The following is a 24026-nucleotide window of genomic DNA, read 5'->3' on the forward strand; positions in this document are numbered from 1 at the left end:
ATTTTTACACTTTGACATGTTTGAGGTGATATCATTCTAAATTGAAGTTAATATATGAATGTCAGTTGAAACTATGAAACTATGAACGGTTTGTATTTAGTCTCTCAAAATTTTATTAGAAATGCAAATAATATATCGTCCCCAGATAATTAAAATCTGTCTTCAAAATTGGCAAATAGCATGTCGTCCTCAGATAATATATATGGCTCTCTCAAACTGTCAATCTACAAAAGAGAGAATAATAAATATCATATATGATATACTTAATTGTTTTGAGGTAGCAAATCTTTTTTTGAATATGCAACTTTTTATGATAATTGTAATGCTGTATCTTCGCTACCTGCTTCTATCTAAGGAAAGATGGCTTACGACAATTAAACACCATTACACGAACAATCTGATATAGGAAACATATATAACAACGAGAAAACATTTTTCAAAATTGTCATTATTGTATGAGTCGTATACAGAGACTGTTTCTAACCAAGATCAGAACGGACTATACAAATCAGTTCAAAAAGGCTTAATTGTTATGTCCATTATGGATGGTAAAATTTGAAAAACTACTTTTGCCTTTTATTTATCCGATCCTAGACATTTATGGGTATGTTTAAAGCTGACTGTGTGGTATTGGAATTTTTCATTGTTGAAGACCATACGGTTACCTATAGTTGTAAATATCTGGTTCATTTGGTCTCTTGTGGAGAGTTGTCTCATTGGCAATAAAACCAAATCTTCTTTATATGGTGTGGTAAACATACAGACTTAAGTGCAAAGAGATTGGTAATATATCTGTCAACAGGGTAATCAAAAAAAATCCCCACAATACTCACTTCAGCTGAAAATGCAAAAAAAAGTCCCTCATCAAATGACAAAATCAAAAACTCAAACACAACAAACAAATGTATAACAACTGTAATTTCCTGACTCTGTAGATGCATTTCCTTCAGTAGAAAAAAGTGAATTAAACCTCGTTATAGCTAGCTAAACCTCTCTATCACATAACTGTCACACGAAATTCCACCATATTGACAACGATGTGCATACAAAACAAACAGACAAAATAGGTATAAATGTTGAAAATAAGATAAAGCAGTCAACATTGTCTCACCATCCCAGCCATTATAAAAACAAAGGAACACAAAAGTTATACAGACAAAGCACACTATGCGCAAATAATTTTTTTTAATCCTTTTATCTATGATGAATTTATTTACCCTGAATGATTCAACCAAAACGTTAAATTTTTTTACCATTCGATACTTTACAAAAAAAGTTAAATACCAAACATATGAACTCCAAATGCCAAACGGAATGTCCTTTTTTAAATGACAAAATCATATGATAAAACACAACACACGAATGGACAACAACTGTCATATTCCTGATCAGGTAAAACAATTGAAATTTTCTTATTTCCTATTTTCCCTTTATTGTCTAAAGGAAGTAGTTGTATAATGTATGTTTTATGTTTATATTTTCATTTTACAGCCAATGTAAATCGAAGTTCATTTCTACTTACCAAATTTCACAAACGGATTTAAAATTTTGAGAACAATGTTCGTCACCCCATTTCAAAGCATAGTCTCGATGTATCAAAGCACAGTTTGCACCCCACATATTACCACTCCATTGTTTTCTATCTGGTTGCTGTGGTGGTCCTTGGTACCAGTTACTGTAGTTAAGTGGTTTACCATCCAACCATGTATATGACTTTGCATTGTCATTGTATTTAAGGCCAATCCAAAAATTTGCTTAAAATAATAATATGAACATCATAAGTAAGATTGTTCTCTTGAAATGCCAAATAAAAAAAGGACTGAAAATTAGATTTTCAAACTGTAGGAACTTCTTTCAAATTAAAAAAAAAAAGAAATGTCATCAAGAATATTGTATGTGTTATGTAATAAATATCTATCACCAGCCCAGTAGTCAGCGTTTCGGTGTTGACATGAATATCAATTATATGGTCATTTGTGTATATATTTCCTGTAACAAATAAAGGCAACAGTAGTATACCGCTGTTGAAAACTCATAAATCCACGTACAAAAAACAAAATCGGGTAACAAACTAAAACCGAAGGAAACGCATTAAATTTAAGAGGAGAACAACGACACAACACTGAAATGTAACACACACAGAAACGGACCAAGCATCCCACGAGAATAACACATATAACATCAAAACCACGAATTTGGGATAGACAAGTGCCGTGACACGTCTTATCGCAATGTGAATTTACACTAAAAAAATAAGAGGAAACAAACGACGCAACGTTAAAATGTAACACACACAGAAACGAACAATAATATAACAATGTCCATCTTCCTGAATTGGTACAGGACATTTTTAAAGGAAAAAATGGTGGGTTGAACCTGGTTTTGTGGCATGCCAAACCTCGCATTTTAATGGCAATGTTAAATTTAACATTGAAATGACAACATAATATAACAGGACTGCAATACAAATAAATAGGAGAACATATTAGACAAAGAAACACTTGATTAATAGATAACAAAAAGCATCAGGTTTAAAATTCAATACGCCAAAAACGCGCCTCGTCCACACCAAACTTTGAATTTTTCGAAAAACTAAAGATTTTCTTATTCGAGCAATAGATTACTTTAGCTGTATTTGGCCCATTGTTTTGGAATTTTTGGTCCTCAATGGTATTCAACTTTGTACTTGTTTGGCTATATAACTATTATGATCTGAGCGTCACTGATGAGTCTTAAAATTCTGGTACCTTTGATGACTAATTATAAAAACAATTTACGAAAATCACATATAACTACCACTGAACTATACTACTTTGGACAGACATGTATAGAATATTACGGAGTAAAACACGTGTGAAGACGCGAATTATTCTTTTAACATTTTAGAACCTTGGGGAGTATTTGGTTTTTTTTTCTATGCCTGTGACAACTTAAATATTGCGGAACAGTTTATTTTCCCGTATATGTTAAACTATAACATGATAAATATCGTTATTTTGTTATGAATAAACTAATCATAGATACCAGGATTGATTTTTTTTATTTGCCCCAGACGCGCGTTTCGTCTACAAGAGACTCATCAGTGACGCTCGAATAAAACAAATGCTTAAAAGGCCAATGGAAGTACAAAGGTATTTTAAACATTTCAAAGTACACCAGATGAATACAGTGAATTTGTAAGTATGACCATACCAATAATTATCCATATCAGCACGGATCGCATGTATCGGTAATCCAAGCTCCACCAGTAGTAACATCGACCCAGTGGTTGTAAATACACTTATTAACATGATAAATGTCTTCATTACATCGAATGGAAATTAAAGATTTGTTTCTAACGAGAAGTTTCATAGTTGATATCTATATTTTAAATATACCTTAAAAGACAGAGTCATATACTATCACTAAAGTATGGGTTTGTTAAACAAGTTAAATGCTATACATGGCATACTGAATCATTAGAAGCTGAACATGCTATATAATTCAAATATGTTATTAGGTATATATTCGCTATGAAAGCAAGTTAAGTAAAAATTGAAAAATTCAAATATCTTACATAAAATCGACGTGTTTATACTACCCTTTAACCTACCGTAAGAATTGACACTTTTCAATACAATTTATAACAATACTTAAGTAAACACATGAAAATTTGCCCTACCATCTCGAGCTCCTATGACCGGTTTGTTCAGCATTAATTTAATAACATCTAATAAAAAAGCGTTTTCGTCATCAGTTTCAACAGAAGTTAAATGACCACCATGGACTTTGCAGTTAGCCTACAAATATAAAAATTAATTAAAAATTCACCAAACAAACCATGTTCATCATTGTTTAAACTGGACGATCATATGTCCAAAAAGACTCGTTACTGAATCAAAAATTATGTACGAAAATGAAAAGTACGGGATCAAACATTCAGTAAGGTCTTGCCATGTACAGCTTAGGTATTTTGTTCATTATTGTTATGCCAGAAAGACAGAACTGTACATATACCTCTGGTAAAAAGTAAAAAACACATTTATAATGAAGAAAAATCATGTTTTATGATATTCCATACCTCAGAATCAGCCCAACGTGCTCCTACACATGTGAATATGTACTTTGAACCACGAAAGAAGGCAACCGTCTCGGGGCATACTATGTTTACTAAAATTATTAAAACAGTATTAAATGTTTTATTAAACTTTTTATGTTAATTGTCATCCGTTACAGTGTTTTAAAGTTGTTTGAGTTTAAAGTTTATTTTCTTCTCTCATATTTGTAATTTCCGAAGATTATCAACTGATAGATTTTAATCGAAACAGGCAGACACATTCTGTTGGTTATTATTCGTATTATACACCATAGAAGATGTAAAGCAAACACATGGACACAAGTCATAAACAAATCTAAAATAATTTTTAAATTGTTATTTGGATGGAGAGTTGTCTCATTGGCACTCACACCACATCTTCCTATATCTATCTATTGGTTTAGTTATCATATTGTAACTTATGCAACTCGATAGCTGTATACAGTGTTAGAGGAGCTAATACTTATTTTTGTTTCGAAGCTACTACACACTTTTAAAACTGTTGATCAACGACAATTTCAATATCATTGATCTGCAAGTTTTTATAGTGGAAAATAGTTCATTACTGTGTTAAGTGTTTTATTGGATCTTTGTTACCTTTATTCACCATTTTCGAGATATTAGAAGTTTTTTTTATCAATTTCCTGAAGGTGCCATACTCCTAAACGTGACATTAAGTTTTAATTCTTATACTCAAAGATATTTATATCCTTAAGTATACATGTTAGTTATGTTGTTACTTTGTATTCTGTTCCTAGATGATGGTTTCCCTCCGTTGACGTTTGTAAGCCGAATCTGTTTTTATTGAAACTATTTATCGACTTTTGAACAGCGGTATAGTAGTGTTGCTTTTATAAGTATTGATCATTGCCAATGTTGAAATATACCATCTCATCCTGATTTTTTGCTGTATTAAAAGTACTGACTGATTGGTAAGGTTTTTAAACCTTTATTGGATGTCATCTTCAACAACGTGTCTCTCTTCTTAATTTAGTGACCACGCTATTCCTCTTTGAGCATCTCTCAACTCATCTGACAATATGCTCTCATATTTTAATAATAATTATTAGATTAAATAACATTTGCTTAAGGTGAGGTTAAGATATTTAAACATTGTAATATTAGTTTCAGTTTGTTACATACATGTATATTAAAAAAATCAAAGACACAGAAGTTATAGGTCTTACTACATTGTGGAATATTCCCATTCCAACCTGAAGCTGTGCAGATAATAGATTGTCTTCCAACCAGTGAAAGTCCTGCGTCACAGGAAAAATTTGCCGTGGAGCCAGTATTTCTTTCCGTTACAATGACTGAACCATTTTTTAGACTGTCGGTTGGAATATCTTCACACTGAACTGCGAAAATATTTGCAGTTTACAAGTTATTACCAACAAACAAAAGAACAAACAATACAACTACACTGTTGAGTTCCTTTTATAACAAAGGTTAAGTGACACATCTTCGAGAATAAATCTGCGCTACGTTTGTTGATCGAAAATTAGTACTGTCAGATTTTAACATGCATCGCAAAATGATCTGTTATATTGGGAAAAGGAATTCATTACTATTCTGAAACACTAAGATAAGAACAAGTTCTTTATTTGATTTTAATACAAAGGAGTAGGTCCGGTAAGGGCCGATTTTGGCCTCAAATTTCATGTTCATCTAACAAAATAGTTTGGACACTTTTTTAACACTTAAGTGTTTATTTCAATTGATTCAATGAGTTTAAGTGGAAGATTTGAACAGATTGTGTCATTACAAACGATCCGATTCAAGCTTAAATATGAAAAATCTCTCAAATATTTCAAAAACTTTCCAGATGGTTTTTGTCAAAAATGAAAGTGGCCGCATCCGTGTTCATCCTCAACCTTTATATATGTTATGTATTATCATCAAATACACCTTAAAGTTTAATATTATGAACGAACACGAATGCGGCCACTTTCATTTAAGACGGAAGCCGTCTAAAATTTAACGAAAATGCTTAGATTCGGAAAATTTCAGTAATTTAGCATGACTAAGTGATACTAGTACACGATATTTGTTCATTGTGTTGTCAAAAACAGACCATATTTCTGTAGCAGAAGCATTCTTCTTTCCACTGAATAGCTAAAAGATTACTTTTTCACAATTTTGTAAAACTGCTATATTTTGGGGCCAATAAGCATATAAGGGATCTTACTGAACCTACTCCTTTTATTTGTTAATTTCCCGAAAGTTTTTAATCGCAACATTTGTTTTCGATCAATTCGCCAAAAGATGTGTCAAGCATAAAAGAATGCTCTTTCAGTGTTTTGTAGTTTTCTTGTAAGTAATTGCTTTCATCTTGACAGTGATGATAGGATCAATTTAACGTTGGATAAATTTTATATCTTCACATTGAACTAAATAGTTATGAAAGGTACCAGAATTAACAATGATCAATGATGATGAAAGTCATAATCAACTCCGAAATATACAAATAACTTTTAGTTAGAAACATACGAGACTAAGAAAGGCCAGAATCTCCTGACTTTGGACAGACGCAAACACGCGATGATGTAAAACAGGTTTTGTGAAATATCAACATTATACTCATTCCTCTAACCAATGTAGAACGTTAAAAGTTTAGTATCATACAAATATACAATATATTAGAAAATGGTAATCCATATAATATGTTTAATTCAAGTCTTAGACAAGGTATATACAATCTGCGCTGGGAATGTCACAACTCATACCCTCGCTGCGATCTGAATAATAAATATATTTTCTTACGTTTAAACACACCAACAGTCAGAGGAATTGAAGATAATTAAACACACCATATATTTAATCTTTATGGAATAAGTAAAATCAATACACTCGACGAAACATTGAAGTAAAATATTCTTCTGCTAATTGTAGATAAGGGCCCTATCTAAATAATCTAGCTAAAATTTACTTGATTAACTGCACATAAATGCTAGTTTACGACGACTTGCATGATATTATACTTACACACGCAACACTGTCTCCCCCGACAACAGCTTCCATTTCTTTCCCATCCTGAACCAAAATTGCTTTCACAAGTGGAATCTTTATTTCGGGTGCATCTTCCCTTTGATGCCATACATTGCCTAGTAAGCTCTTGAAAATAAAAGCAGAGTATTTGAAGGTATCATGGACAGAGAGCAAGCACAAACTTGTTAAAACTTACAACAGAAATTTATTAGATTTGTTTTAAACTCAATCAAAAGTTTATTTTTTGTTCTCTTTCTATCATTAAAACACACATACAAATCTTATCTCGAGGCATTGAAACAAACAACATGGTCGTTTTAAATAATACCCATATTTTAGAATATTTTCCCTTATATTTTCAATACTGACACTTCACATTTTACTATAGGCGTAAGATGTCCAGTGATTGTATCTAATTGACATATACTTTACCTGCGAACATAGGTAATTTCATATACCATTGGAGATGAACTTTTGTTTCACTTCTGATCTTGTTGTCCCAGATATAAGAATGATCCATTTATTGGTATGATGTAAATGGGGATTTAAAAGAAAGGAAAATTGCCGAAAATAGACAAAGAAGAGAAAATTTACCCCAAAAAAAGAGAAGAGAATAATTCGGTGAGTAAATGCAGGAAAAAAAGGAAACAGAATGGGAAACACAAGCTTTGAATCAAAGAACACAGAATAAAACCCCATCAAAACTGTTTTGTATTTCATACCTGTAACACATATTATTTTTAAAGCATGCACGTTTACAGCTGGGAGCTGAGCATTCGCAAAGGCTCTTTTGGTTTTAATAAACGTTGTAACGTATGTGTGTTATGTCATTTAACTTATCTATCATATCTTCTTCCTTATCATTTTTATTCCTTCAGTTAAACAATATTTAACTAATCAAAATAGTCGCCAGTATCGTAATTACTTTTTATATGAAACTAGTAGAAAAGAAGCCACAGTTTTTCTGATTAATTACTGTGTTTTGCTAAGATATGATAGCATTATATATCTTGTTACATTTATTAAGTTAAAGAAGGGTGTGTCCACAGTAAGATTAAAGCCAATATTCCATAGTCGTATCGTTTTCATTGTTTAAGGATGCATTTTATTCATAATTTGAAAGGAAACGTTGTCCAACGGAAGCTGATTTGATTGTGAAAAGTGTATACGTATACCCTAACAGTTTATGAATTTTGTGAACCTATTCTTTTCATGCAAAATATATCATAACGGTAAAAATCATCAATGTTTCTAAACACAAACTAACTATTCTACAATTATATATGAAATGTGGTGTAAGATCTATGTTGACCCCTTTATTGTGTATGTTTTTTGTTTGTTTTACGAAATATGCCAAACTTCTTACTTCCTGCATTTGCCAGGTGACATATGGTGACAAAGACAGCTACCAAACACCATATTGCTGACATAACTCTGAAAATATATCGAATAATATATGTATCTATAAGTTCGAAATTAAATTTATCCATAAACAATGATAAAATATGAAACAGATACTAAACGACTGTTTCAATAACTTCCATTACGTTGCTGTACTATCTGCTTTTAAAACAGTGGTAATCGTCTATATATGTATAAGTGAAACATGTAACATAGAGTTTGCTTATAATTAGAAACGTTGTATACGTTGAAACACACAAAATACCCTTTAACAACGCACATCGTGAGTTTCTTCATGTACATAAACGACTGATGGCAGCATACAACTATGTATTGTTCAAAATAATCAGACGAATAACACTTTGTTACAAAACAAAGGAAAGTATAAGACAAGGTACGGTCTTCAACACATATCATTGGCTCTTACTAAACCGCAAGCTATAAATGACCCCACAAGATTGTGTAAACCAACCGGGAAAACCAACCGTCTAATCTATATAAAAAACAGAAACGAGAAACACTTATTAACCACAACACAAACGACAAATAATGAATATACAATTCCTGATTTAGGACAGGTGCAAACAACTGCAGCAAGTTTATATAAAGGCAACGGTAGTGAACCGCTGTTCGAAATTCATAAATTGGATATGAAAAAAAATCAGTGTTACGAACTAAAACTGAGGGAAATAGTTATCAAAGGTACCAGGATTATAATTTAGTACGCCAGACGCGCGTTTCGTCTTCATAAGACTCATCAGTGACGCTCATATCAAAATATTTATTAAGCCAAACAAGTACAAAGTTGAAGAGCATTTGGGATTCAATATTCCAAAAAGATGTGCCAAATACGGCGAAGGTAATCTTTGCCTGGAATAAGAAAATCCTTAGTTTTTCGAAAAATTCAAAGTTTTGTATACAGGAAATTTATAAAAATGACCACATTATTGATATTCATGTCAACACCGAAGTGCTGACTACTGGGCTGGTGATTCCCTCATGGACGAAACGTCCACCAGCAGTGGCATCGACCCAGTGGTGTAAATAGTTATCAAAGGTACCAGGATTATAATTTAGAACGCCAGACGCGCGTTTCGTCTACATAAGACTCATCAGTGACGCTCATATCAAAATATTTATTAAGCCAAACAAGTACAAAGTTGAAGAGCATTTGGGATCCAAAATTCCAAAAAGTTGTGCCAAATACGGCGAAGGTAATCTAGGCCTGGAATAAGAAAATCCTTAGTTTTTCGAAAAATTCAAAGTATTGTATACAGGAAATTTATAAAAATGACCACATTATTGATATTTATGTCAACACCGAAGTGCTGACTACTGGACTGGTGATACCCTCGGGGGCGAAACGTCCACCAGCAGTGGCATCGACCCAGTGGTGTAAATCGTTATCAAAGGTACCAGGATTATAATTGAGTACGCCAGACGCGCGTTTCGTCTACATAAGACTCATCAGTGACGCTCATATCAAAATATTTATTAAGCCAAACAAGTACAAAGTTGAAGAGCATTTGGGATCCAAAATTCCAAAAAGTTGTGCCAAATACGGCAAAGGTAATCTAGGCCTGGAATAAAAAAATCCTTAGTTTTTCGAAAAATTCAAAGTATTGTATACAGGAAATTTATAAAAATGACCACATTATTGATATTCATGTCAACACCGAAGTGCTGACAACTGGGCTGGTGATACCCTCGGGGACGAAACGTCCATCAGCAGTGGCATTGACCCAGTGGTGTAAATAGTTATCAAAGGTACCAGGATTATAATTTAGTACGCCAGACGTGCGTTTCGTCTACATAAGACTCATCAGTGACGCTAATATTACATGTATTTAAATATTTATTAAGCCAAACAAGTACAAAGTTGAAGAGCATTTGGGATACAAAATTCCAAAAAGTTGTGCCAAATACGGCTTAGGTAATCTTTGCCTGGAATAAGAAAATCCTTAGTTTTTCGAAAAATTCAAAGTTTTGTATACAGGAAATTTATAAAAATGACCACATTATTGATATTCATGTCAACACCGAAGTGCTGACTACTGGGCTGGTGATACCCTCGGGGACGAAACGTAAACCAGCAGTGGCATCGACCCAGTGGTGTAAATAGTTATCAAAGGTACCAGGATTATAATTTAATTTACGCCAGACGAGCGGTTCGTCTACATAAGACTCATCAGGAAACACATTAAGAGTTAAATGTTTTATAAGGTACTAGCATTTGCCCTTATCTGAAACAATAGTGTAATATATCAACATAAAAAGACAACAGTCATGTAAAGCTTATACTTAAAAAAAAAAGCATAATGTGATGGATAATAGGAATGCGTTGTTGTTGAAATATATGCCATGTAAAATATTGAAAGGCAACTTTGAAATTTCTTTGATTCTATATTTAACAAAAAGATATCGTTTATATTAAGTGACATTTTGAATTCTTATCTATGTCAAAAGTATCTGAAACAGAATATTCATGCAGATGTCTATGAAGGTTATTGGGAATACTAAAAACATGTATCAAACAAAACTGTGTCTTCCTTGATCTGGATGTGAATGTGTAACTGAAAGCTAATCGCATAATCTATACAAAACAAATTGTTCTTTAATTGCGACTATCAACTGTTGTCTAAATGCTTATCGTCTATCCCATACATTAAATATAAAATCAATTAGAGAACCGACAACATAATTAGTTTCAGTTTTACTCTTACATTTAATATTTATCTTAATACTTTTTTGTTATATAAAGAAGGTCGCCAATAGGTCAATTCAGCTGGCCCCTAAATAAATATAAATACTATTTCAGTGATAATGAACGCCATGCTAAACACCAAATTATACACAAGAAACTAAAGTTAAAAATAATACAAGACTAACAAAGGTCTGTCAGGCGCAAAAAATGTGTCAGGGTTAAACATTTTTTATGAGATGTTTACCCTTTAAATCTGTATATTTAAAAATAACTGTTCTTTACTCGTCTGTGATCTATGACATCGAATGCAGCGGAAAGGTCCAGAAGCAACTTATACCACTAATGAATGTTTGTCTAAAGCTGCATTTATATCATGATAATATTTAGAGTATGTATTAAAGATAAAGTATAACATATTTCATAAAGAATAATATTCAAAGTATGTATTAGATATGAAGTATAACATTTAGAATATTCATTTAACATGAAGAATAATATTTCAAAATATTCATTTAACATGAGGTATAGCATTTGAAGTATTCATTTAGCATGAAGAATTACATGTAAGGATGTTCGCTTGTCCTGTTTTTATATTTCTGTAAGATTTCCGAAATCCTCTTATCCATTTTAATGCCTCAAAATATTTGCCCATTGACTCCCATTTTTCCTTTTAAAAATTTTCTACATGTGTAATAATAAACCATGTGTAAAAGTCAAATACAATTGTTATTATGTTTTAATAATTTCTGAGAACTTGAACTTGTCAATAATATACCTATGAAAAGTCAAGAAGGAATATTTTCCCGCACAATGTCAACGCCTTATATCTCGAAAACAAGCAAATTGACTTATTTATTTTGTTTTGCTTTTTTGATTCCTTTATCAATCTCCTATCAATATAAACTAGTGTTATAAAAAGCTAACTATTTTAAAACAGAGAAGCGAACTCCCTTAAAGTATTTATTTGAGATGAAGTATAGCATTTAAAGTACTAATTTTACATTAAACAAAATACATTTAAAGTATGCATATAACATGAATAATATTTATATTATTGATATCACATACAGTATAGTATTTACAAAATTACGCGAATAAAATTTATGTAAACATTTGAAACAACAAAACTTGATATTGGGGTGCGGGAATTTCTCGCTACATTTAAGATTTGTTGGTGACCTTCTGATGTTGTCTTTTCTATGGTCGGGTTGATGTCTCTTTGACATATTCCTGATTTCCATTCTCAATTCTATTGGTACAATTCATAATTTCAATAAAAGTATTGCATTAACAAATTTCCATAACTGAGCATCTATTAAGACAACAACATATCTACTTACAATTAAACTGTACAAAATTTTCCGATGCAAACTTTTATCAATTTCCTAATCTTTGGCAGATTTTTAGTGTGTCCAAGTCTATGGAAAATGATTTGCAAATGGAAAATAATGCAGTACACATACGACCATTAACTTGCATTATTTAAACAAGTGAACATGTACGACAACGGAATCATGTCTATAAACATTTGAGAAATAACAAGTAAATACTAACTAGTCAACAAAATATGGCGGCAAAAAAAACCCACCTAATTGATGAATTCATAACATAAATACTGATTTAACGATTGAAATGATGTGCCTCGTAAACATAAACATTTTCTAATCTGTGCATTCATTTAACCAACTTGTAATTAACGTGTAGTCCCTTAACAAACAAGAAGGTGGATTTTTAATAAATAAAAAAGGGGGATAAATAAAAATTAACAGTTTGGATGTTCAAATAATATGTTATTCATCGTTATGGCATCTTTTTTTTAATTTTATGACGATCTTAACAAAATTGGTATCCGTTAATTTCATGTTTCACTTTATAAGCTTTGCCAACCGTAGACAGTAAAATGTTAACTATAATAACTCCTTTTCTGAAATATCCGTTACTGAAAAAAGCGGTGTCCTTGTTGATTGCGGACTTCGACCGGTATAGCACATTATGTCCCTTTTCTGGGTAAAGGGTCACATCTTTATATATCTGCCATAGATTTGAGTTGTTTCGCGTTTGTAACGTCACCTTTGCCATAGATTAGGAATCTGCCATAGATTTGGAACCCGCCATAGATTTGAGTCCTACATATAAAAATGTTTTAAACGGCTAAAGAACTCATTGGAATATTTCTATCAACGGATATAAAAACTAGAGAGAGATTACAAAAGAGGTGGCTTTCGACAAAAGACATAAATCTCTCAAAACCAGACAATACAATCGCGAAAAATAAATGGACTTATGTGTAAAATCATTAAATAGAAATTTAACGACTAAGCAACTCTTGGTAAATTGTCTAAGGGTGTAGAGCTTTTTTCAGGGTGATAACTCCTTAAATCAGTGATACGTTTGTAAAAGTCAAGTTTCATCAATATATGTTATTTAAGCAATTACCTTAATAAGATTAAATCTATGTCACCTTGAAGCTTAGAACATATTAATGAAAATGGTTGACACAAAATTTCCAATAACTGAATTATTTTCCTTAACTTAGGTTTAATTCCTCGAGTGATGTAAGATTGTTGTCTTTTAATTGAATTTGACTTGCACATTGACGTTTTTTTTTGGGAGTGTTAAAATCTCTTAGCAAACAAGATGGCGGCCGTAAAATTTACGAAGGGATTATTTCAACCTTGCCATTTGGAACACTAAAGCTTTCAGCAAACAAAATAAGCCAAATGTCGTCTGATGGAATACTCTGATATAATCTTTTAAATTGTATTGAATAATTTTAAAAAAACTAGAATATCGTTTGTACGAAAATTAGTAAAAACTTACCAATATGTGTAATAGCAGTCCCGTAGATAGAAGGATGATTTTTTAAAATTCAGTGGTTACTTAAATACTAAGTTAAATAAAAGTACAAAGTGAATGATCTGGAAGGTGATTAACATCAATTAGTGACACATGTTGTTTTTCTGTCTTAATATTGACTGAATAAGAAATATTGCTAAACATGTTACTTTCTTTAACTGTTGATAAAGTCTTTTCAATTCTTGATGCATATTGTTATTTAATCAGCAAATGGTAAAATCACAAAAATTCTGAACTCAGAGGAAATTCAACAGAAAGGCTCTAATCAACTGACAAATCTAAAAGCTCACACACATCAAACAACTGAGGAACAACTGTAATGTACGTGAGTTGGTAGAGGCATTTTGTATCGAAGGAAATGCTGGACCAAGCCTGGTTTTATAACAAGTTTAACCTTGTGATTGTACGGCAGTCGCATGCAATTTAATCACATTGAAAACGATATGTGAACAACACAGACAGATACAACAGGCAAAAATGAAGAAAAAAAGGATACAGAAGTTAACATTGTGTTATAAAAAAATAATCACCACAAAACAAACAAATATGTAACAGAAAAGCACAATAAGATATCAAGACAATACACAAAAGCCAACTCGAGTTTCCTCTCAAAAGAACACTTTCAGGGCGCTCAAATCCAAGGAGATGAATTGTGAAGTTGAATAAATCAAAGCTGCATACAATTGATAACTAAGGGAGGGTCGGGATCTCGCTGACATGTTTAACCCCACCACATTATCTTTGTATGTGCCTGGCTCAAGTCAGGAGCATGTAATTCAGTGGTTGTCGTTAATATAAATTACATAATTGTTTTTTGCTCTTTTTTACATAAATTAGGCTGTTTTCTCTTTGAATTAATTTACTTTGTCAGGACCTTTAATAGCTGAGTATGCGATATTGAATTTGCTTATTGTTGAAAGTCGAACGGTGTCATTTTAGTCTCGTGCAGGGAAATATATCATTGGAATTCATACCATATCTTCTTTTTTTTCATCAATTTAAAAAAAAACCATCTTCGTCTAGATTAGACCCAATGCGGAAAGATTTTATATTTTTAATACGTTTTCACTTCCTTTTTATTTTCCAATGTTTTCTATATACAAACATGACAAATGTAACTTAATGGTTTATACAATTTGTGATACTCCTTTGCATGCTAATGTAAAATGTTGTCCTTTAACTTACATTAGTTAGTAAGTAAATTGTTTGATATATGTGTGAATTATGGTTTACAAAAACTCTAATATTTCATAATATGTTATTACGATATTAATAATACATTTTAATAGATGTTCAGATGTAAAAGCAAATTAAAAGTACTTTGATGATGCAAGCTAATTATGCATAAATTAATATTGATTTTGCAACTTATGTACTTCTTGCTAATGTACGTGATACATCTTTAATACTTCGTTATCAATATATATTAATTATGATATAGTCAGCGGAATTTCACATCGATCTTTTAAAGTACACTAGAAATATAGATAATATATATACAAGTCTAAATTGAAAACAACGTTCAAACCTATGATTAAACTATCAATATGAATAAACAGTGAAATGAAATAACTTATTCCAACATTAATGTGACAGTCGGTTTTAAGAAGTTGTTATCATTCGTTAAATACATTCAATCATTTAAGAAATTTTCTGATATATGTGTAGAGTATTGTTTACCGAAACTGTATTATTTCATTAATTCATTTTATATACTGTTACCATGATATTGATAAGGTATTCTAATATATATTCACTCATGATAGCAATATAAAAGTACGTTGCTGATACTAGCTAATCACGCAACATTGAATTGTGACACGTTTTGTCTTTCATTGTTAATATACTTGATTTTCTAAGTTATGTACGTCTTGCTTATGTACGTGTAGCATCTTTCTTTCTTCGTCTCCAATATATTAATTATGATAAGTAAGCAAAATTTTACATGTAACATCAGAAATAAAGATAAAATTAATTTGTATATTTTATTAGTAATTAATATATAAATTTTCCGTAATAACTTGGCCAGCTAAAATATATATGAATAACGGACAAGCGTATGCCGCTAACATGTTTAGCCCAACCACATTATATATGTATGTGCCTGTCAGGAGCATGTTATAAAGTGGTTATCGTCTATTGTATGTTACATATTGTTTTTTCGTTCATTTTTATGTACATAAATGAGGTCATTTGTTTTCTTGTTTGAAATGTTTTACGTTGTCATTTCGGGGCCTTTGATAACTGACTATGCGGTATGGTCTTTGCTCATTGTTGAAAGCCATACATTGACTTATAGTTGTTAATTTTTGTGTTATTTGGTGTTCTGTTGAGAGTTTTCTCCTTGGCACTTACATCACATCTTTTTTGTAGGTGCAATCAGGATGTTTACACTGGAAATCGTAAATATTGAGATCCTGGAAATGTGTTTATAAATGAACATTATACGTATTATTGATTTGGTTTAGGTATAAGATTATATAGATGTTATATGGTACGTTATAGTGTTTGTTACGTTATCAGACTAGATCGGTGATTAGTCATACCGGAAGTGAGAGATTGTCGTGAGCACGATAGAGTGTGGCAGATTTAAAATTTTGTTCGGACAAGGTATGGTTGATTTTTCTATACATAACGGCCGATTCTGAGGAGGTACCGACAGTCAGTTAACTTAGAAAAAATTGTTTGGACAAGTTATGGTTAATTTAACTTTAAATAACAACCGGTTCTGAGGAGGTTCCAACAGTCAATTTACTTAGAAACGTTTGTTCTGAGATGGTATGGTTGATTTTTCTATATAAAAAAAAACGGTTCTGAGGACGTACTGAGAGTCAATTTATTAAGAAAATTTTGTTCAGAAAAGGTATGGTTGTTTTTGCTATGTTATATTGATAACGGCCGGTTCTGAGGAGGTACCGACAGTCAATTTACTGAGAAAATATTGTTCGGACAACATATGGTTGATTTTACTATAAATAACGACCAGTTCTGAGGAGGTACCGACAGTCAATGTACTAAGAAAATTTTGTTCGGACATGGTATGGTTGATTTTACTATAACAAAGTCACACCAAATACATAAGGTGCTGCGCCAAGGTTCACGTCTTACCCCGAGACTAAAGTTGACACTCATAAAACAGCGGTTGAGCAGCAGTCTGGAGACGCCAGCAAACAAGGTCTTTGTATTCTGCACAATACAAAGCATTCCTTGAATGAATGTCGAGCGTTCTGAGCAAAATCAATAGAGGAATGCAAAGGTCTTTTGAAAGAAAACGATGTCTGTTACAAGTGTTATGATTCTACCAAACACAGAAGCCGTGAATGCAATGCACGCATAAGTTGTAAAGAATGTTGAAGTAAACAACACACTACTGCACTTCACATCACTAGACCACAGCAACCTGCAAGTTCTCAGTCTACCTCGCCTAAGCAAGCCTACGGCGGGAAGCCTATAGAATCGGCTGACACTAACACTAGTAGCACGATTTCAGTCTGAAACGGTCATTTTGGTCTGATCACATCTTGATTGACTGGATTTACCGCTAGAAAAAATCGTCACGATATTTAAGATCGTTTAGTCGCCGTTCAGATCGCAGATGGCAGTTAGGTCCGCTGCTGTATGCCCTGAGGTAATCGGTGCCCTCAGGTAATCGTGGCAATAGTGCCCATATGCGTAGTAATAACATGATCTAAAAATAGAATAAACTAAAAATACATCATTGTACTTTCTATTTCGACTGACAGTATATGTGCGAAAAATAGGAGAAAACAGGAACACATACAATTTTTTACAATAAGTTACGACAAATAATTCACGAAAAAAATCCAAATATTTGGTTTATTTGTGATCATTGCAACGTGAACAGATATTTATTTAGTGAAACGTAAATGACTTAAAATAATTAAATAGAAAACACTTTTTGAATGGCGATTTAAACTTTTATAATAATAGTTGTCAAAAACTGGTTTCATAGAGATTTATGTAAATAAATGTATATACAATTATTTAAACTAACTATTAAAGAATAAAAGTTATCCACACATGCCTTAGGCAGCAAATTTTTGATTTTCGGGGGGGGGGGGGGGGGGGGGCTATGGATTTTTTTCCTTCGGCGAAAGACAATATTTTTTGGAGACAGGTCGAAAACATTTCTTTTCTTTCATTTCAATTTTAGCATTACATATAGTGGCAGAACAATTAGAAACAAACTTTAAAAAAAAACAACCATAGCCCCCCCCCCCCCCCCCCCCCTGAAAATGAAATGATTGCTGCCTAAGTTTCGTGAATGTCCTGTTGAAACTTTGACTATCATTGTGTTTGGTAATATATGACACTTACATATGGACAGATTACGCATATATTGATTTTGGTTACTTCTTTTAAAGTAACATAAGTAGAAAATGATAACATTTAATAGATAGGTTATTAAAATCAGTCCATCTTGTTCGACTGTATGAGGGGCAATGGCGGGTCCATTCATTTTTTTTTAAAATGGGGGAGTCCCCAATCCAGGACACAAGGAGGGGGTTCCAACTATATGTTCCCATTCAAATGCATTGATCTCCAAAAAAAAAGGGTTCCTATCCCCAGAACACCCCTGGACCCACCACTGAGCTGTTACAAAAAATATCGCTATAAACTGTCACGGCATTATTTGAATTTAAGTGTACTGCATGCATCTTGCACTGTAAGATTAGCATTAACACTAATGCAAAATTGTTAAATAATTACCACTTTCGTTGGTTTTTTCTTATCTTTATTTGAAATGTATTTTATTTAAAGCTTCTTTGTGTACCATTCTTTGTTTATTCGAAAGGGGTAGTAGATATATATATATATACAATTAAAATAGAAGAACCTAGATAACGATATGTATGCGTTCAATAATGATACATATAAAAAAGAAGCTGTGGTATAAATCCCAATGAGAGAAAATGTCCACAAAAGGACACAGAAATTAACAACTGTAGGTCACCGTACGGCCTTCAACAATGAGCAAAGTCCATATCGCATTGTCATCTATAAAAGGTTCAAAAATAACAATGAAATCCAATTCAAACGAGAAAACTAACGGCCTTAATTATATAAAACAAATGAACAAAAACAAATATGTAGCACATACTAGTAAACAAACGACAACCACTAAATTACAGGCTCCTGACTTGGGGCAGGCACATACGGTTTTTTTTTCTTATCAAAGTTGTACAAACAATCGATATGTGAAAAGTATTCCATCAATTATATCAAAGTATAAATAATCATAAATCTTTATCATTTAAGCAAAGCATACATTTATAGATCCGTATTTTACTCGATTGGCTTTAAAATAGTTCATAATATATAACACTAACATATGAACAGATCACGCATATATTGATTTTGGTTACTTCTTTTAAAGTAACATAAGTAGAAAATGATAACATTTAATAGATAGGTTATTGAAAATTAGTCCATCTTGTCCGACTGCATGAGGGGCAGTGGCGGATCCATCCATTTCAAAAAGGGGGGTTCCCAATCCAGGACACAAGGAGGGGGTTCCAACTATATGTTTCCATTCAAATGCATTGATCTCCAAAAAAAGGGTTCCTATACCCAGAACACCCCTGGACCCGCCACTGTCCATTGTTCAACTACTAAATTGTCTGTTTTACTTACTAGTACACTTGGTACAATAAAAAACCTGATAATAAATTGTTCAAATAAGGCCTTTGAAAATAGTGGAATTAATTACTTTTGGAGTGTCAAAAACTCGTTGGTAGTACTTGATAAATTGCATGCATATATTGGTGATTTTAAATCTGTTCAAAGTTTTGATTTTTCTACCCTATATACCACTTTGCCTCATATTCTTATTAAGAAAAAATTCACATCCCTAATTAACTGGGCATTTAAAAAGTCGGAATGCGAGTACATATGTTCAAACTCTTTGCGATCATTTTTTAGTAGCAATAAACAAAAGAACTATGTCAATTGGACATGCTTTGATACTATTTATGCGCTTGAATTTTTATTTGATAACATTTTTGTTCGCTTTAGAGATTCCGTATATCGTCAAGTTATTGGAATTCCAATGGGGACTAACTGTGAACCAATTATTGCGGACCTGTTTTTGTATTGTTATGAGTTACAATTTATGACTTAAATTAGCTAAGACCCATCAAAACAATATTTGATACAAAAATTTAACAATACTTTTAGATATTTGGATGATGTATTGGCTCTCAATAATAACGACTTCCGTATGTATACTAAAGAAATTTATCCTGTAGAACTTACTTTAATTAAAGCTAATGATAACAATGACCACTGCCCTTTCCTCGATCTTGATATCTATATCATAAACGGGAAGATTAATACAAAAATTGTTGATAAGAGAGATGTTTTTTTCATTTCCTATTGTCAATTATCCATTTGTAGATGGTGACGTTCCCTTGTCATCATCTTATGGCGTTTTTATATCTCAACTTGTACGATTCTCTCGTGTATGTAACAACGTATTAGATTTTAGCGAGAGAAATTTATGTATTACTAAAAACTTATTACACCAGGGTTTTCGATATCACAAACTGGTCAAAACATTTACTAAATTTTATCATCGGTATAAGGAAATAATTCGTAAATATAACTCAACATGCAGACATTTATACGTTCAGGTATTTCACATCCAATTTTTTATGGAAGTATTCTATATAAAGAACAAAAATGTCAGTATTCTCCTCAGAAACTAACAAAACCTTTAAATAGACTTATTAAAAAGGGATATAGTTACGAAACTGTTGTCAGGTCATTAAAGATTGCATATTTTGGCTTTAATATTGATTCACTGATAGAATCTTCGAATCGGAACTAAACACATCTATTTCTAAAAAACAGTTGTTGACATGACACGGGTTATGTTCTTGATTTTAAACATATTTTATTCATTAAGATATGAAAAGGATTGAGCAACAGGCACAACCTATAAAAGCTCTCTCCATATTACATGTACAAGGTATAATTCAATCACAACAACTGTATTTAAAATAATGCAATATAGTGGAACATGCATGCTACTTGTGAGCACACACGAGCAAATATATGTTAACAGTGTTACTTACTAAATGCAAAATATATTTAAATATATAGGCAATTAATCATCAGTTATTTAAAGTACCTTGAAACATGCAAATATCCTTTATAAGTCATTAGAAATATATATATGGCTTGAAAGAGACACTAAGCTTGCTTAGTTGAATAAATGAATTAATGTTGGAGTGTAGAAAAAAAATAAAAAATAAAAATAGATGAAACAAAAATTAAAGTAAGTTTCAAACAAAACGTTGAGTGTCACTGATATATTTCTGAACAGATTTAAAAATAGCAATATTCATATCATATGAAAATAATCTGTTTCCAAAAAGTAGTAATTCAATATTTATGTCAACATTATCAACAATGGAGTAAATGGAATCAAGAAGGATCTGTCTTACATCATTATACTTAGGGCAAATAAAAAAGAAATGTTGGTTATCCTCAACAGGATGGTTACAGTTTGTGCAAAAAGTGTTCTCGGATAAGAACTGATTAAACAAATGAGATTTAAGGTTGCTAGCATTATTTCTGAGTTGACAATGACTTATATTTAGTTTCCTTATCCCACAGTTAAAAGGTTTAAATATATCATCAGTCCTATAAAACTTATCTAGTCCACTTCTAAATATACCCAAACTTGGTGATTTTTGTAAACTCAAAGGAAGACTATTCCAAAGTCTTATAGTGGAAGGAATAAAACTATTAAAATAAGAGCTAGTTCTAGCAAGAGGCGGGTGAAAAGTGTTATTTTCATTCCTCAAAGTATAAGGGGTTTGTCTGGGAAGATATGGCTGAACTAACTCATATAAGTATGCAGGTGTCATCCCATTTAATATTTTGTAGAATAGTATAAGCTTATGTTTATTACGTCTATTCTCCAGAGTTTCTAAACCTAATTCAATATAAAGTTTTTGTCTGGAGGAATTTCGTCGTAATCCTGTAATAATTCTAGCAGCTTCTATCTGAATATTTTCAAGAAGCTCAGTCTCGTGCTGGGAGCAATTGCCCCAAATAACATCACCATATTCTAATATAGGTCTAATAAAAGCATAATAAATACGTATAAGTGAACTCCTATCTAATAAGTGTTTAACTTGACGAAGCACAGAAAGACGAGAGCATGCTTTTTTATAAATAATATCAATATGCGTGTGCCATGAAGCTGATGACTGAAATGTTATCCCAAGATGACAGTGAATATTTATTTTCTCAACCTCTTCACCATTTATCCCAAAAAATACAGGTGGATGCTCCCTTTCCCTTCTAGTAAATACAATATTTTTAGTTTTCTTAGAATTAAATTGAACAGCCCATGATTTTGCCCAATTTGAGATAACATCCAAGTCATCAGTCAAAGAAGCAGCTGCTACAGCATGATCATCATCTACTATGACAAATAAAGAGGTGTCATCTGCAAAAAGTCTAATATCATTATCAATGTCATTTACTATATCATTTATATAAATAAGAAACAGAAAGGGTCCCAAAACTGATCCCTGGGGGACACCTGCATGTATACTTCTTAGAGTTGACGAAAAGCCTTCTGAAACTACCTTTTGTTGACGATCCGAAAGATAACTTTCTATCCAAGATAAGAGCTGGTCATTTAAGCCAGATTGTTTAAGTTTAAATAAAAGTCCTTTATGCCAAACTTTATCGAAAGCTCTAGATACATCACAAAATACAAACCTTACATCCCTACCACTATCCATATTACTAATAATTTTATGATATATTTCAATTAACTGATTAACAGTAGAATCACCTGGTTGGAATCCAGATTGAAACTTTGACAAAAGGTTATTACTCCTCATATAATTATACAAATGTTTAAATAAAACTTTTTCCATAATCTTACAAACAATACTAGTAACAGATATTGGACGATAGTTTAGAGCTGAATGTGGGCTACCTTTCCCTTTAAAAATAGAATTAACATGTGCAATTTTCCATAGCAGTGGAACCTGTTTAACTGATAGAGACATATTAAATAACTTAGTTAATGGTTTAGAAATAGAGCTAGCAACCTCTTTTAAAATTCTAGGACTGATACTATCAGGTCCAGCTGGTTTATTAACATTCAAAATTTTTAACTGGTCTAAAATTTCTTTCTCAGTGATGACAAATTTGTTTAAATGACATGGAGGAGGCTCATTATTATCAGGAATTTCTGGTTCTATATCAATATTAGCTATATCAGCAAAATGATTGTTCAGGATCTCTGATTTGTCCAATGGATGAATAAAAATTTGGCCATCATGTTCCAAAAAAGGGGGGGAATCTCTGTTTTTAGTAAAATTTGAAACAGACTTGGCAATGCGCCACCATTTACCAGGAGGAATATTTTTGTCAATAAGTTGTGATGTCAGTTTGCACTTATAATCATCCTTTGCCTTTCTAACTAAACTGATAATTTCATTACGAATTTCTCTAAATTTTTTCCAGTGATCTGGATTATTTGAAGTTTTCGCTTTGTGGTGAATTCTATTACGATGTCTTATCTTGTTATGTTCTTCTCATATATTTTATGATAGTATGATACTAAACCCCTAACGGGAGGGATTGTGCCTGATATTCATATGATGAACACATAATCTTTCAATCAGTTTAATTGAGGTCTGGAGCTGGCATGTAAGTAAACTGCTAGTAGTCTGTTGTTATTTATGTTCTTTTGTCATTTTATTTATTTTCTTTTGTTACATCTTTTGACATCGGACTCGGACTTCTCTTGAACTGAATTATAATGTGCGTATTGTTATGCTTTTACTTTTCTACACTGGCTAGATGTATAGGGGGATGGTTGAGATCTCATAAACATGTTTAACCCCTCCGCAATTTTGCGCATGTCCCAAGTCAGGAGCCTCTGGCCTTTGTTAGGTTTGTATGATTTTAAATTTTAGTTTCTTGTGTATAATTCGGAGTTTAGTATGA

The 24026-nt window shown here is 32.1% G+C and overlaps 1 protein-coding gene across 4 annotated transcripts; it reads right to left on the reverse strand.

The window, feature by feature from the left end:
• Nucleotides 1-89: 89 nt before the first annotated feature.
• On the reverse strand, nt 90-14057 carry LOC139503134 (C-type lectin domain family 4 member A-like). 4 transcript variants are annotated; one of them, XM_071292860.1, is made up of 9 exons: nt 13989-14039; nt 12509-12586; nt 8430-8497; nt 7061-7189; nt 5263-5433; nt 4061-4149; nt 3662-3779; nt 1523-1754; nt 90-224 (listed from the first exon to the last, which is right to left on the reverse strand). In XM_071292860.1, coding segments are annotated over exons 3-9 (804 nt in total). In that variant the 5' UTR covers nt 8494-8497; nt 12509-12586; nt 13989-14039; the 3' UTR covers nt 90-223. The 4 variants fall into 4 exon arrangements, with proteins under 4 accessions (XP_071148961.1, XP_071148962.1, XP_071148964.1 ...); XM_071292861.1 differs by lacking the exon at nt 12509-12586 and having other exon boundaries at nt 13989-14057; XM_071292863.1 differs by lacking the exons at nt 12509-12586; nt 13989-14039 and adding an exon at nt 11413-11520.
• Nucleotides 14058-24026: the final 9969 nt, after the last annotated feature.

The sequence above is a fragment of the Mytilus edulis genome, chromosome 14, assembly GCF_963676685.1.
Source record: "Mytilus edulis chromosome 14, xbMytEdul2.2, whole genome shotgun sequence".
NCBI classification, from domain to species: Eukaryota; Metazoa; Mollusca; class Bivalvia; order Mytilida; family Mytilidae; genus Mytilus; species Mytilus edulis.